Source organism: Bufo bufo, chromosome 4 (assembly GCF_905171765.1).
Source record: "Bufo bufo chromosome 4, aBufBuf1.1, whole genome shotgun sequence".
Lineage (NCBI taxonomy): Eukaryota > Metazoa > Chordata > Amphibia > Anura > Bufonidae > Bufo > Bufo bufo.
The window spans coordinates 219,452,636-219,465,479 of NC_053392.1; the positions used below are offsets into that span (position 1 = coordinate 219,452,636).

At 47.9% G+C, this 12,844-nt stretch overlaps 1 protein-coding gene across 3 annotated transcripts in view; it reads right to left on the reverse strand.

Moving 5' to 3' along the window:
- LOC120997924 (T-kininogen 2-like) overlaps positions 1-12,435 on the reverse strand; it is a 70,228-nt gene extending 57,793 nt beyond the window's left edge. The window contains exon 1 of one of the 3 annotated variants that reach the window (XM_040428289.1): positions 12,185-12,434. In XM_040428289.1, the coding sequence (XP_040284223.1) occupies positions 12,185-12,379 (195 nt within the window). In that variant the 5' untranslated portion in view covers positions 12,380-12,434. Of the gene's footprint in view, positions 1-12,184 lie in introns of all 3 variants that reach the window. The other 2 variants (XM_040428290.1, XM_040428288.1) reach the window with 2 other exon arrangements.
- Positions 12,436-12,844: the final 409 nt, after the last annotated feature.

Consider the following 12,844-nt stretch of genomic DNA (forward strand, 5'->3'; position numbering starts at 1 on the left):
CACCCCATATAGACTCCCTGATCACCCCCCTGTCATTGATTACACCCCTGTCATTGATCACCCCCCTGTAAAGCTCCATTCAGACGTCCGCATGATTTTTACGGATGCACTGATAGATGGATCCGATCCGCAAAACGCATCCGGACGTCTGAATGAAGCCTTACAGGGGCATGATCAATGACTGTGGTGATCACCCCATATAGACTCCCTGATCACCCCCCTGTAAAGCTCCATTCAGATGTCCGCATGATTTTTACGGATGCACTGATAGATGGATCGGATCCGCAAAACGCATCCGGACGTCTGAATGAAGCCTTACAGGGGCATGATCAATGACTGTGGTGATTACCCCCCTGTAAAGCTCCATTCAGATGTCCGCATGATTTTTACGGATGCACTGATAGATGGATCGGATCCGCAAAACGCATCCGGACGTCTGAATGAAGCCTTACAGGGGCATCATCAATGACTGTGGTGATCACACCATATAGACTCCCTGATCACCCCCCTGTCATTGATTACCCCCCTGTAAAGCTCCATTCAGATGTCCGCATGATTTTTACGGATGCACTGATAGATGGATCGGATCCGCAAAACGCATCCGGACGTCTGAATGAAGCCTTACAGGGGCGTGATCAATGACTGTGGTGATCACCCCATATAGACTCCCTGATCACCCCCCTGTCATTGATTACCCCCCTGTCATTGATTACCCCCCTGTAAAGCTCCATTCAGACGTCCGCATGATTTTTACGGATCCACTGATAGATGGATCGGATCCGCAAAACGCATCCGGACGTCTGAATGAAGCCTTACAGGGGCATGATCAATGACTGTGGTGATCACACCATATAGACTCCCTGATCACCCCCCTGTCATTGATTACCCCCCTGTAAAGCTCCATTCAGATGTCCGCATGATTTTTACGGATGCACTGATAGATGGATCGGATCCGCAAAACGCATCCGGACGTCTGAATGAAGCCTTACAGGGGCGTGATCAATGACTGTGGTGATCACCCCATATAGACTCCCTGATCACCCCCCTGTCATTGATTACCCCCCTGTCATTGATTACCCCCCTGTAAAGCTCCATTCAGACGTCCGCATGATTTTTACGGATCCACTGATAGATGGATCGGATCCGCAAAACGCATCCGGACGTCTGAATGAAGCCTTACAGGGGCATGATCAATGACTGTGGTGATCACACCATATAGACTCCCTGATCACCCCCCTGTCATTGATTACCCCCCTGTAAAGCTCCATTCAGATGTCCGCATGATTTTTACGGATGCACTGATAGATGGATCGGATCCGCAAAACGCATCCGGACGTCTGAATGAAGCCTTACAGGGGCGTGATCAATGACTGTGGTGATCACCCCATATAGACTTCCTGATCACCCCCCTGTCATTGATCACCCCCCCTGTCATTGATCACCCCCCTGTCATTGATCACCCCCCTGTCATTGATCACCCCCCTGTAAGGCTCCATTCAGACATTTTTTTGGCCCAAGTTAGCGGAATTATTATTATTTTTTTCTTACAAAGTCTCATATTCCACTAACTTGTGTCAAAAAATAAAATCTCACATGAACTCACCATACCCCTCACGGAAACCAAATGCGTAACATTTTTTAGACATTTATATTCCAGACTTCTTCTCACGCTTTAGGGCCCCTAGAATGCCAGGGCAGTATAAATACCCCACATGTGACCCCATTTCGGAAAGAAGACACCCCCAGGTATTCCGTGAGGGGCATATTGAGTCCATGAAAGATTGAAATTTTTGTCCCAAGTTAGCGGAACGGGAGACTTTGTGAGAAAAAAATTAAAAATATCAATTTCCGCTAACTTGTGCCAAAAAAAAAAAATTTCTATGAACTCGCCATGCCCCTCATTGAATACCTTGGGGTGTCTTCTTTCCAAAATGGGGTCACATGTGGGGTATTTATACTGCCCTGGCATTCTAGGGGCCCCAAAGCGTGAGAAGAAGTCTGGTATCCAAATGTCTAAAAATGCCCTCCTAAAAGGAATTTGGGCACCTTTGCGCATCTAGGCTGCAAAAAAGTGTCACACATCTGGTATCGCCGTACTCAGGAGAAGTTGGGGAATGTGTTTTGGGGTGTCATTTTACATATACCCATGCTGGGTGAGAGAAATATCTTGGTCAAATGCCAACTTTGTATAAAAAAATGGGAAAAGTTGTCTTTTGCCAAGATATTTCTCTCACCCAGCATGGGTATATGTAAAATGACACCCCAAAACACATTCCCCAACTTCTCCTGAATACGGCGATACCACATGTGTGACACTTTTTTGCAGCCTAGGTGGGCAAAGGGGCCCACATTCCAAAGAGCACCTTTAGGATTTCACAGGTCATTTACCTACTTACCACACATTAGGGCCCCTGGAAAATGCCAGGGCAGTATAACTACCCAACAAGTGACCCCATTTTGGAAAGAAGACACCCCAAGGTATTCCGTGAGGGGCATGGCGAGTTCCTAGAATTTTTTATTTTTTGTCACAAGTTAGTGGAAATTTTTTTTTTTTTTTATTATTTTTTTTTCATACAAAGTCTCATATTCCACTAACTTGTGACAAAAAATAAAAACTTCCATGAACTCACTATGCCCATCAGCGAATACCTTGGGGTCTCTTCTTTCCAAAATGGGGTCACTTGTGGGGTAGTTATACTGCCCTGGCATTCTAGGGGCCCAAATGTGTGGTAAGGAGTTTGAAATCAAATTCTGTAAAAAATGACCTGTGAAATCCGAAAGGTGCTCTTTGGAATATGGGCCCCTTTGCCCACCTAGGCTGCAAAAACGTGTCACACATCTGGTATCCCCGTACTCAGGAGAAGGTGGGGAATGTGTTTTGGGGTGTCATTTTACATATACCCATGCTGGGTGAGAGAAATATCTTGGCAAAAGACAACTTTTCCCATTTTTTTTATACAAAGTTGGCATTTGACCAAGATATTTATCTCACCCAGCATGGGTATATGTAAAAAGACACCCCAAAACACATTCCTCAACTTCTCCTGAATACAGAGATACCAGATGTGTGACACGTTTTTGCAGCCTAGGTGGGCAAAGGGGCCCATATTCCAAAGAGCACCTTTCGGATTTCACTGGTCATTTTTTGCAGAATTTGATTTCAAACTCCTTACCACACATTCGGGCCCCTAGAATGCCAGGGCAGTATAACTACCCCACAAGTGACCCCATTTTGGAAAGAAGAGACCCCAAGGTATTCGCTGATGGGCATAGTGAGTTCATGGAAGTTTTTATTTTTTGTCACAAGTTAGTGGAATATGAGACTTTGTATGAAAAAAAAAAAAAAAAAATCATCATTTTCCACTAACTTGTGACAAAAAATAAAAAATTCTAGGAACTTGCCATGCCCCTCACGGAATACCTTGGGGTGTCTTCTTTCCAAAATGGGGTCACTTGTGGGGTAGTTATACTGCCCTGGCATTCTAGGGGCCCGAATGTGTGGTAAGGAGTTTGAAATCAAATTCTGTAACAAATGACCTGTGAAATCCGAAAGGTGCTCTTTGGAATATGGGCCCCTTTGCCCACCTAGGCTGCAAAAAAGTGTCACACATCTGGTATTGCCGTACTCAGGAGAAGGTGGGGAATGTGTTTTGGGGTGTCATTTTACATATACCCATGCTGGGTGAGAGAAATATCTTGGCAAAAGACAACTTTTCCCATTTTTTTATACAAAGTTGGCATTTGACCAAGATATTTATCCCACCCAGCATGGGTATATGTAAAAAGACACCCCAAAACACATTCCTCAACTTCTCCTTAATACAGAGATACCAGATGTGTGACACTTTTTTGCAGCCTAGGTGGGCTAAGGGGCCCATATTCCAAAGAGCACCTTTCGGATTTCACAGGTCATTTTTTACAGAATTTGATTTCAAACTCCTTACCACACATTTGGGCCCCTAGAATGCCAGGGCAGTATAACTACCCCACAAGTGACCCCATTTTGGAAAGAAGAGACCCCAAGGTATTTCGTGATGGGCATAGTGAGTTCATAGAAGTTTTTATTTTTTGTCACAAGTTAGTGGAATATGAGACTTTGTAAGAAAAAAAAAAAAAAAAAAAATCATCATTTTCCACTAACTTGTGACAAAAAATAAAAAGTTCTATGAACTCACTATGCCCATCAGCGAATACCTTAGGGTGTGTACTTTCCGAAATGGGGTCATTTGTGGGGTGTTTGTACTGTCTGGCCATTGTAGAACCTCAGGAAACATGACAGGTGCTCAGAAAGTCAGAGCTGCTTCAAAAAGCGGAAATTCACATTTTTGTACCATAGTTTGTAAACGCTATAACTTTTACCCAAACCATTTTTTTTTTACCCAAACATTTTTTTTTTATCAAAGACATGTAGAACTATAAATTTAGAGCAAAATTTCTATATGGATCTCGTTTTTTTTGCAAAATTTTACAACTGAAAGTGAAAAATGTCATTTTTTTGCAAAAAAAATCGTTAAATTTCGATTAATAACAAAAAAAGTAAAAATGTCAGCAGCAATGAAATACCACCAAATGAAAGCTCTATTAGTGAGAAGAAAAGGAGGTAAAATTCATTTGGGTGGTAAGTTGCATGACCGAGCAATAAACGGTGAAAGTAGTGTAGTGCCGATTTGTAAAAAAGGGCCTGGTCTTTAGGGGGGTATAAACCTGTGGTCCTTAAGTGGTTAAAGAGAAACTATTTGATATAGTGAAGTGCACAATACTGTTCTGTTTAGCATACTGTTACTGTATTGTGTGCTAAAATGCATACATTCATGTGTGCGAGACTGAAAAATGAACAAGTTATATCTCCAGCTCTAGGGTGGGCCCCCAAAATCAATTCCACTGGTGGGCCCTATGCACCCCAGTCCGACACTGCCAAAGAGGCAGTACTAGCACTGCACACACATGTAGTACAGAAGGTGGATAAGTTCTTGAGCCTGTCGGTGTCAACCAAAGTGCACGGCAGTGCCGACGTGTGGAGCTGTAACTACGGTCAGGGACAATACACGTCCTTTACGGCCACTGGATGAATGTAGTTCCTGCACAGCCACACCAGCAACTTGGCCAGGTGATGCCGCTTCCGCCTCCACATTCTCACTCCGATGGTCCTGCGACAATGTCCGCCTCTGCCTTCTCAACCTCCACCATGTCCTCAGCCTCCACTGCAGGGACAATTCACAGTGCACCTCCAGCATACCACAAGTGCAGGGCACGGCTGTGTTATGCTGTTCTGCACCTCGTTTGCCTGGGAACACCCTCCTTGAGCTGCAGGGGCAGAACTGCATCCCCCAACATAGGTTGATATGCAACGTTTCCACCCGTTGGAATTCCACCCTCCATATGTTGGACTGACTATACGAACAGAGAAAGGCCATAAACGATTTCGTCCAAGGAGACTGGAGTACTCCCCTGAATAACTTTGATGTCAGCCAGTGGCAGCTCATGCGTTCCACTTGCCGTTTGCTCAGGCCCTTTGAGGAGGCCACGTTATTTGCCAGTCGCCAGGACTACAGGATGAACAATGTCATCCCACTGCTTAATGTCCTGGAACAGATGCTGGTAAATCTTGCAGGGGGCTGGAGACGTGGCGCCTAGTTCTCACGGCCACATTAGCCCTGTGGGGGATGAACTTGAGGAGGAGGAGGACATTGGAGCACAAGCAATGTGTAGCGAAATGGATGGTTTTTATACACATGTGACAGGAGAGGAGAAGCAGCCAGAGGAGCTACAGCATTCGGCCGAGGGATGACTTCTGGCTCTCCACCTTGTTGAACCCTCGCTACCCGTCCAAAATGGGGGCCTTTTTAACACCCACTGAGAGGGAGGACAAACTGAACTACTCTAGAGACATCCTATGTAGTCAGTTGGCCGCTGCCTATCTGCGCCATCGTCCATCCTCTTGCAGGTCTGACCGGGGGGGCCCTCTGCGCTCACGTTCCCCTGCCATGGCTGCTGGGGAGGGGTGGGGTGGCAGGAGCAGTACCAGATCCATCAACAGCAGCCTGAGTCTAGAGTCGCTGATGAGCAGCTTTCTTCACCCACATAGTGAAGAAACTACTCACCAGTAGCTAGACATAGAGCAGGACTTGAACCAGCAGGTGGTGGCATACTTGGACAGCACCCTGCCACCCCACATTGAAGATCCTCTGGACTACTGGGCAGCCAAACTGGATTTGTGGCCCAACTGGCAAGTTTGCCCTGGAAAAGCTGCCCTGCCCGGCCAGTAGTGTGGCATCAGATCGGGTGTTTAGTGCGGCGAGGGTCATAGTTACCCCAAAAAGAACTCGCCTGTCCACCCAAAATGTGCAGAGACTGACCTTTGTCAAGATGAATCAGGCATGGATCAGCCACCCACCAATGCCTGATGCATCAGACTAGATCATCCATAGTGTCACACTAACGCTTTCACTGAAGAGACCGGTTTCTTTTGGCTACCTGCCTCAGCTACTATTTTGATGCTGCCACCCGCCTGATGCTACACATCTAATGCCAAGTACTTCTTCTTACACCCACCATTGTCAGCAGGTACTGTTATTGTCACCCATCTCCCCACTTTGTCACCTTGCCACTCTGTGGCCTCCTGATGCTGCAGCCACCTCCACACTATATCACCTTGCCACTCTGTGTTCTCCTCATGCTGCTGCAACTTCCACACTATGTCACCTTGCCACTCCGTGGTGTCCTGATGCTGCTGCCACCTCCACACTATGTCACCTTGCCACTCCGTGGCCTCCTGATGCTGCTGCCACCTCCACACTCTGTCACCGGGTCACTCTGTGGTGTCCTCATGCTGCCGCCACCTCCACACTATGTCACCTTGCCACTCTGTGGTCTCCTCATGCTGCCGCTACCTCCACACTGTCATTGTGCCACTCTGTGGCCTCCTCCTGATGCTGCTGCCGCCACCTCCACACTCTGTCATTGTGCCACTCTGTGGCCTCCTGATGCTGCTGCCACCTCCACACTGTCATTGTGCCACCCTATGGCCTCCTCATGCTGCTTCCACCTCCACACTGTCATTGTGCCACCCTATGGCCTCCTCATGCTGCTTCCACCTCACCACTATGTCATAGGGCCACTCTGTGGACTTCTCATGCTGTTCCCACCCTCCCCACTTCATGACTGGGCCACTTTTTTGCCTTTCAGCCTGGCTGACATCATCATTTATTTGACCCTTCTTCTGATCTGTCAGAAGGAAGTTAAAATGAGACGCACGACAGATCCTGTCTGTGAAGCAGCTGTAAGGCCTGTATGGTCCCATCAGAATTGGCTTGTGATTTGGTAGCCAAAAGCAGGAGTGGGTACAAAACACAGAAGACATGCAAATATTTAATTCATGTCATGTTTTTTTGGCATTAGCAATACTGATGGATTACTGACCAAATGCTGACAAAGTGAAGGCGGATGCTCCACAGACAGGATCCGTTTCTTGGGGGTTATTGTTCTGACGGATCAGAGGAAGGGCAAAATAATCTGTGACGTCAGCACAAACTTACTGCTGACACCCTCTCCACTCTGTCGGGGGGCTCTACTTGTATAGGCATTTAATAGAACAGGTTCTGTAGGCATCTATGTGGAATCAGCTAACGATGGTGTAAAAAGGAGTGTGCTTTTTCTTGGAGCTAACATTGACCTTTAAGGCTGAGTTCACACTTGAGTTATTTGATCAGTTTTGACCCCGTGACTGCCCAAATAAGTGAAGTGTGCAGTGATTCTAAGAGCGATGCCTGTTATCTACATATCATACTGACTCACAGTATTGTTTCACTATCACAGAAGACTCCCTATGCATGTTACTGCAAGGCACAGCGTTCTACACCACTATAAAGTCTCCGTGCAGCCAGGAAATAACCGTTTTTTAACTTGATTCGCCGCAAATAAATTTGGATCGAACCAAATCTTTTCAGAAAATTCAGCGAATCGGCCGAATCGATGGCCGAATCAATGTTTGAAAAATTCGCTCATCTCTAATTGTATGGGGGCTGTTGGGCTGTGAAAACAGATAAAATTGGACTATTTTTTGATGGCCAGTAATCACAGTCTATTAAAAAAACATAGCGTGTCATTGTTCTGAAAACAGCCTCGTGACATACAGCCGTGTGAATATAATCTTAGGGTACGGCCACACGGTCAGGTTTCCTGATGCAGTTTTGGAAGCCAAAATCTAGAGTGGATCATAAAAGGAGGGAGAGCATAAGGGCTCATGCACACGAGCGTGTGTGCCCCATGCACATATTGCGGACCACAAACAGCGGGTCTGCAATATAAGGGCACCGGCCATGTGCACTCTGTATCATGGATGCGGCCCCATTAACTTGAATGGGTCTGCAATGCGCAAGATACGGAGCAGTGTGGTGCAGTGCTGAGGCACGGATTGGAAGCAAAGCGCTTCCACGCACTTCCTTGGGATATTGGTCCGTGCCTCCGCAACGCAAAAGAATAGAACAACGTATCTTGTGGATTGCAGACCCATTCAAGTGAATGGGTCCGCAATGCACGCGTACTGGCCGGGTGCACGCTGTTTGCGGATGCAGGCTTCCAATCCATGCCTCAGCACCGCACCACTCCCTATCTTATGGATTGCGGACCCATTCAAGTCAATGGGTCTGTATCCGTAATACGAAGTGCTCACGGCTGGTGTCTGTATATGGCAGACCCGATGGTTATGGTCCGCAACTCGGGCATGGGGCACACACCAGTGGCGGATCCAGGGGGGGGCAACGGGCAATTGCCCCCCCCCCGAGCTGGCGGCGGCGGGGCACAGGGAGATGAGCGCTTCCATTGTGGAAGCGCTCATCTCCATAGTCATCTGTATCGCCATCCTCAGGACAGCGATACAGATGACTGTGCTGAGGCAGGGGAGGGAGAGGCGTGTCCCTTTCCCTCTGACTCTGATAGGCTGCAGGCACTAGTGCCTGCAGCCTGTCAGAGGCCGGCGCAATGACGTCATCGCGCCGCCTAAGCCGTACAGCGCGGGACACAGGCCGGAAGAGGCCTGCATCGCTGACATGGAGTATGTGTTTTTTTAGTTTTTTTTTAATATATATACAATACTTTTACTGGCACATGGGAGGTGGGCTGTTATTACTGGCACATGGGGGGGGCTGTTATTGCTGGCACATGGGGGGGCTGTTATTGCTGGCACATGGGGGGGGCTGTTATTGCTGGCACATGGGGGGGCTGTTATTGCTGGCACATGGGGGGGCTGTTATTGCTGGCACATGGGGGGGGGACTGTTATTGCTGGCACATGGGGGGGACTGTTATTGCTGGCACATGGGGGGGACTGTTATTGCTGGCACATGGGGGGCTGTTATTGCTGGCACATGGGGGGGCTGTTATTGCTGGCACATGGGGGGGCTGTTATTGCTGGCACATGGGGGGGCTGTTATTGCTGGCACATGGGGGCTGTTATTAATACTGGCACATGGGGGGCTGTTATTAATACTGGCACATGATGGGGCTGTTATTAATACTGGCACATGATGGGGCTGTTATTAATACTGGCACATGGGGGGGCTGTTATTAATACTGGCACATGGGGGGCTGTTATTAATACTGGCACATGGGGGGGCTGTTATTAATACTGGCACATGGGGGGGGCTGTTATTAATACTGGCACATGGGGGGGCTGTTATTTATACTGGCACATGGGGGGGCTGTTATTTATACTGGCACATGGGAGGTGGGCTGTTATTACTGGCACATGGGGGGGCTGTTATTGCTGGCACATGGGGGGGCTGTTATTGCTGGCACATGGGGGGGCTGTTATTGCTGGCACATGGGGGGGCTGTTATTGCTGGCACATGGGGGGCTGTTATTGCTGGCACATGGGGGGGCTGTTATTGCTGGCACATGGGGGGGACTGTTATTGCTGGCACATGGGGGGGACTGTTATTGCTGGCACATGGGGGGGACTGTTATTGCTGGCACATGGGGGGCTGTTATTGCTGGCACATGGGGGGGCTGTTATTGCTGGCACATGGGGGGCTGTTATTGCTGGCACATGGGGGGCTGTTATTAATACTGGCACATGGGGGCTGTTATTAATACTGGCACATGGGTGGCTGTTATTAATACTGGCACATGGGGGGCTGTTATTAATACTGGCACATGGGGGGCTGTTATTAATACTGGCACATGGGGGGCTGTTATTAATACTGGCACATGGGGGGGGCTGTTATTAATACTGGCACATGGGGGGCTGTTTTTAATACTGGCACATGGGGGGCTGTTCTTAATACTGGCACATGGGGGGCTGTTATTAATACTGGCACATGGGGGGGCTGTTATTAATACTGGCACATGGGGGGGGGGCTGTTATTAATACTGTCACATGGGTGGCTGTTATTAATTCTGGCACATGGGGGGCTGTTATTGCTGGCACATGAGGGGGCTGTTATTGCTGGCACATGAGGGGGCTGTTATTGCTGGCACATGAGGGGGCTGTTATTGCTGGCACATGGGGGGGCTGTTATTGCTGGCACATGGGGGGGGCTGTTATTACTGGCACATGGGGGGGGGGTCTGTTATTACTGGCACATAGGGGGGGCTGTTGTTACTGGCACATGGGGGGCTGTTATTACTGGCACATGGGGGGGGCTGTTATTACTGGCACATGGGGGGGCTGTTACTGGCACATGGGGGGCTGTTACTGGCACATGGGGGGCTGTTATTAATACTGGCACATGATTGGGGGGGTTGCTCTTGTTACTGGAACATTATTGGGGGCACTATAGGGGCATCTACTGAGGCCACAAAGAAGGGGTATTTTATATGGGGTGCTCTGTACAGTACAATTTTATACTGGGACACATTATGGTGGGTACTATGGGGAAGGGGGAAGAGGAGTACTATGGGGTCATCTACGGGGGGCACTAAGAAGGTGTATTTTATACTTGCAAATTATGGGGGACACTAGGAGGAAGGAGGGTGTGGAGCACTATGGGGGCATTTACTGGGGGCACTATATAGGGGTATTTTATACTGGCACATTATGGGGGCACTATGGGGACATTAGCTCACCTGGGGCATCACAAGGGGGTATGTTTTGTGCACATTATAAGGAGAATTATTTATACTGGGGGGGCATTATGGTGGGCTTTATTACTTCCCCATGATATGACCCCCTAGTAGCAGCACCAGCCTTTCCTTGCTCTGCTATCCATCTACCCCTTCTCCAAATCCTTATTATGAAATCTTTCTCATTAGGATAAAACACATCAGCTCTGCTGAGCCCCCCGGTCAAAGTGTTGAAGTGGCGTCCGAGATCCCCAAGGGCCAAGCCAAGTAATTGTAAGTTTTCATGTGGAATATGTTTGTTATACACATATAGCATACACTGTGCCACACAATATACAGTATACCTCTACACTGTGGAGTCTGTTCTATAAGCACCATTGTTTTGTGGAGGCGGACAGAAAATAATCTGGAAGTGCCCCTTCCGAGACCAGGCTCTGGATCCGCCACTGGCACACACACTCGTGTGCATGAGCCCTAAAGGACAGATAGGACTTCTCTTTTTGTTGAATTCACTCCTGGTTTTGGCTTCCAAAACTGCATCAGGAAACCTGACCGTGTGGTCGTTGTCATAGGGTCATATAGGAAACTAAGGCTACTTTCACACTGGCGTTTTGGCTTTCCGTTTGTGAGATCAGTTCAGGGATCTCACAAGTGGTCCAAAACGGATCAGTTTTGCCCTAATGTATTCTGAATGGAAAAGGATTCGCTCAGAATGCATCAGTTTGCCTCCGTTCCGTCTCCATTCCGCTTTGGAAGCGGACACCAAAATGCTGCTTGCAGTGTTTTGGTGTCCGTCTGACAAAACTGAGCCAAACGGATCCGTTCTGACACACAATGTAAGTCAATGGGGACGGATACATTTTCTCTGATACAATCTGCCACAATAGAAAATAGATCCGTCCTCCATTGACTTTCAATGGTGTTCAAGACGGATCCGTCTTGGCTATGTTAAAGATAATACAAACGGATCCATTCGGAACGGATGCAGACGTTTGTATTATCTGAACGGATCCGTCTATGCAGATCCATGATGGATCCGCACCAAACGCGAGGGTGAAAGTAGCTTAAGACATAGAATGTCTTTCTAGCGTTACATTTTGAGCCACCTTGCCAGCCTTTCCTACCTTTTTGTTGGCCTCTGTGATTCTGTACAGGACAAACTGGTTCCCAGATGCTTTATTTTCATTGATGAACTGCAGCACCTCATCCGCTGCTAGAAAGACATTCGGGTCATCACAGTCTGCTTCTTCAGTACTAGCCTGGTTCGCAGAACCTAGGAGACAGTAGGAGCAGAGGAGCACAACAGGCAAAAACCTCATTTCGGCCTCTGATTCCCTGGACTAATGGATAGTGCAGAGGAGATTGTGGAGTGTGGACATGTGGCAAACATTAGGAGGGGCAGAAGGCAAACAAAGCAGTGGACAGAGAGCAGTCAATGAACTCTATTGACAGATGTTACCCAATCCGCACAATGCAAACAGCTCTGTGCGGGGGCTGTGCAATCTTTGAAGGTTGTGTGGATCACGTAACAGGGTCCACAGTGTATGAAGTTGTGCAATATCACTACCAGTGCTGGAATAATATATACTGCTACGTACCTTCAAAGTTTAGAAAATCTCAAAGAGGGATAATGTGTGTAGCGGTCACAGCACACCGCCATGCCTCTAAGGCTACTTTCACGTATGCGTCTTCCTTTCCAGTGTTGAGATCTGGCACTAAGCACAATCCGGCAGTAAAAAACTATTCAAATCAATGGTGCTGGATCCGTTTTCAGTCAGAAAAAA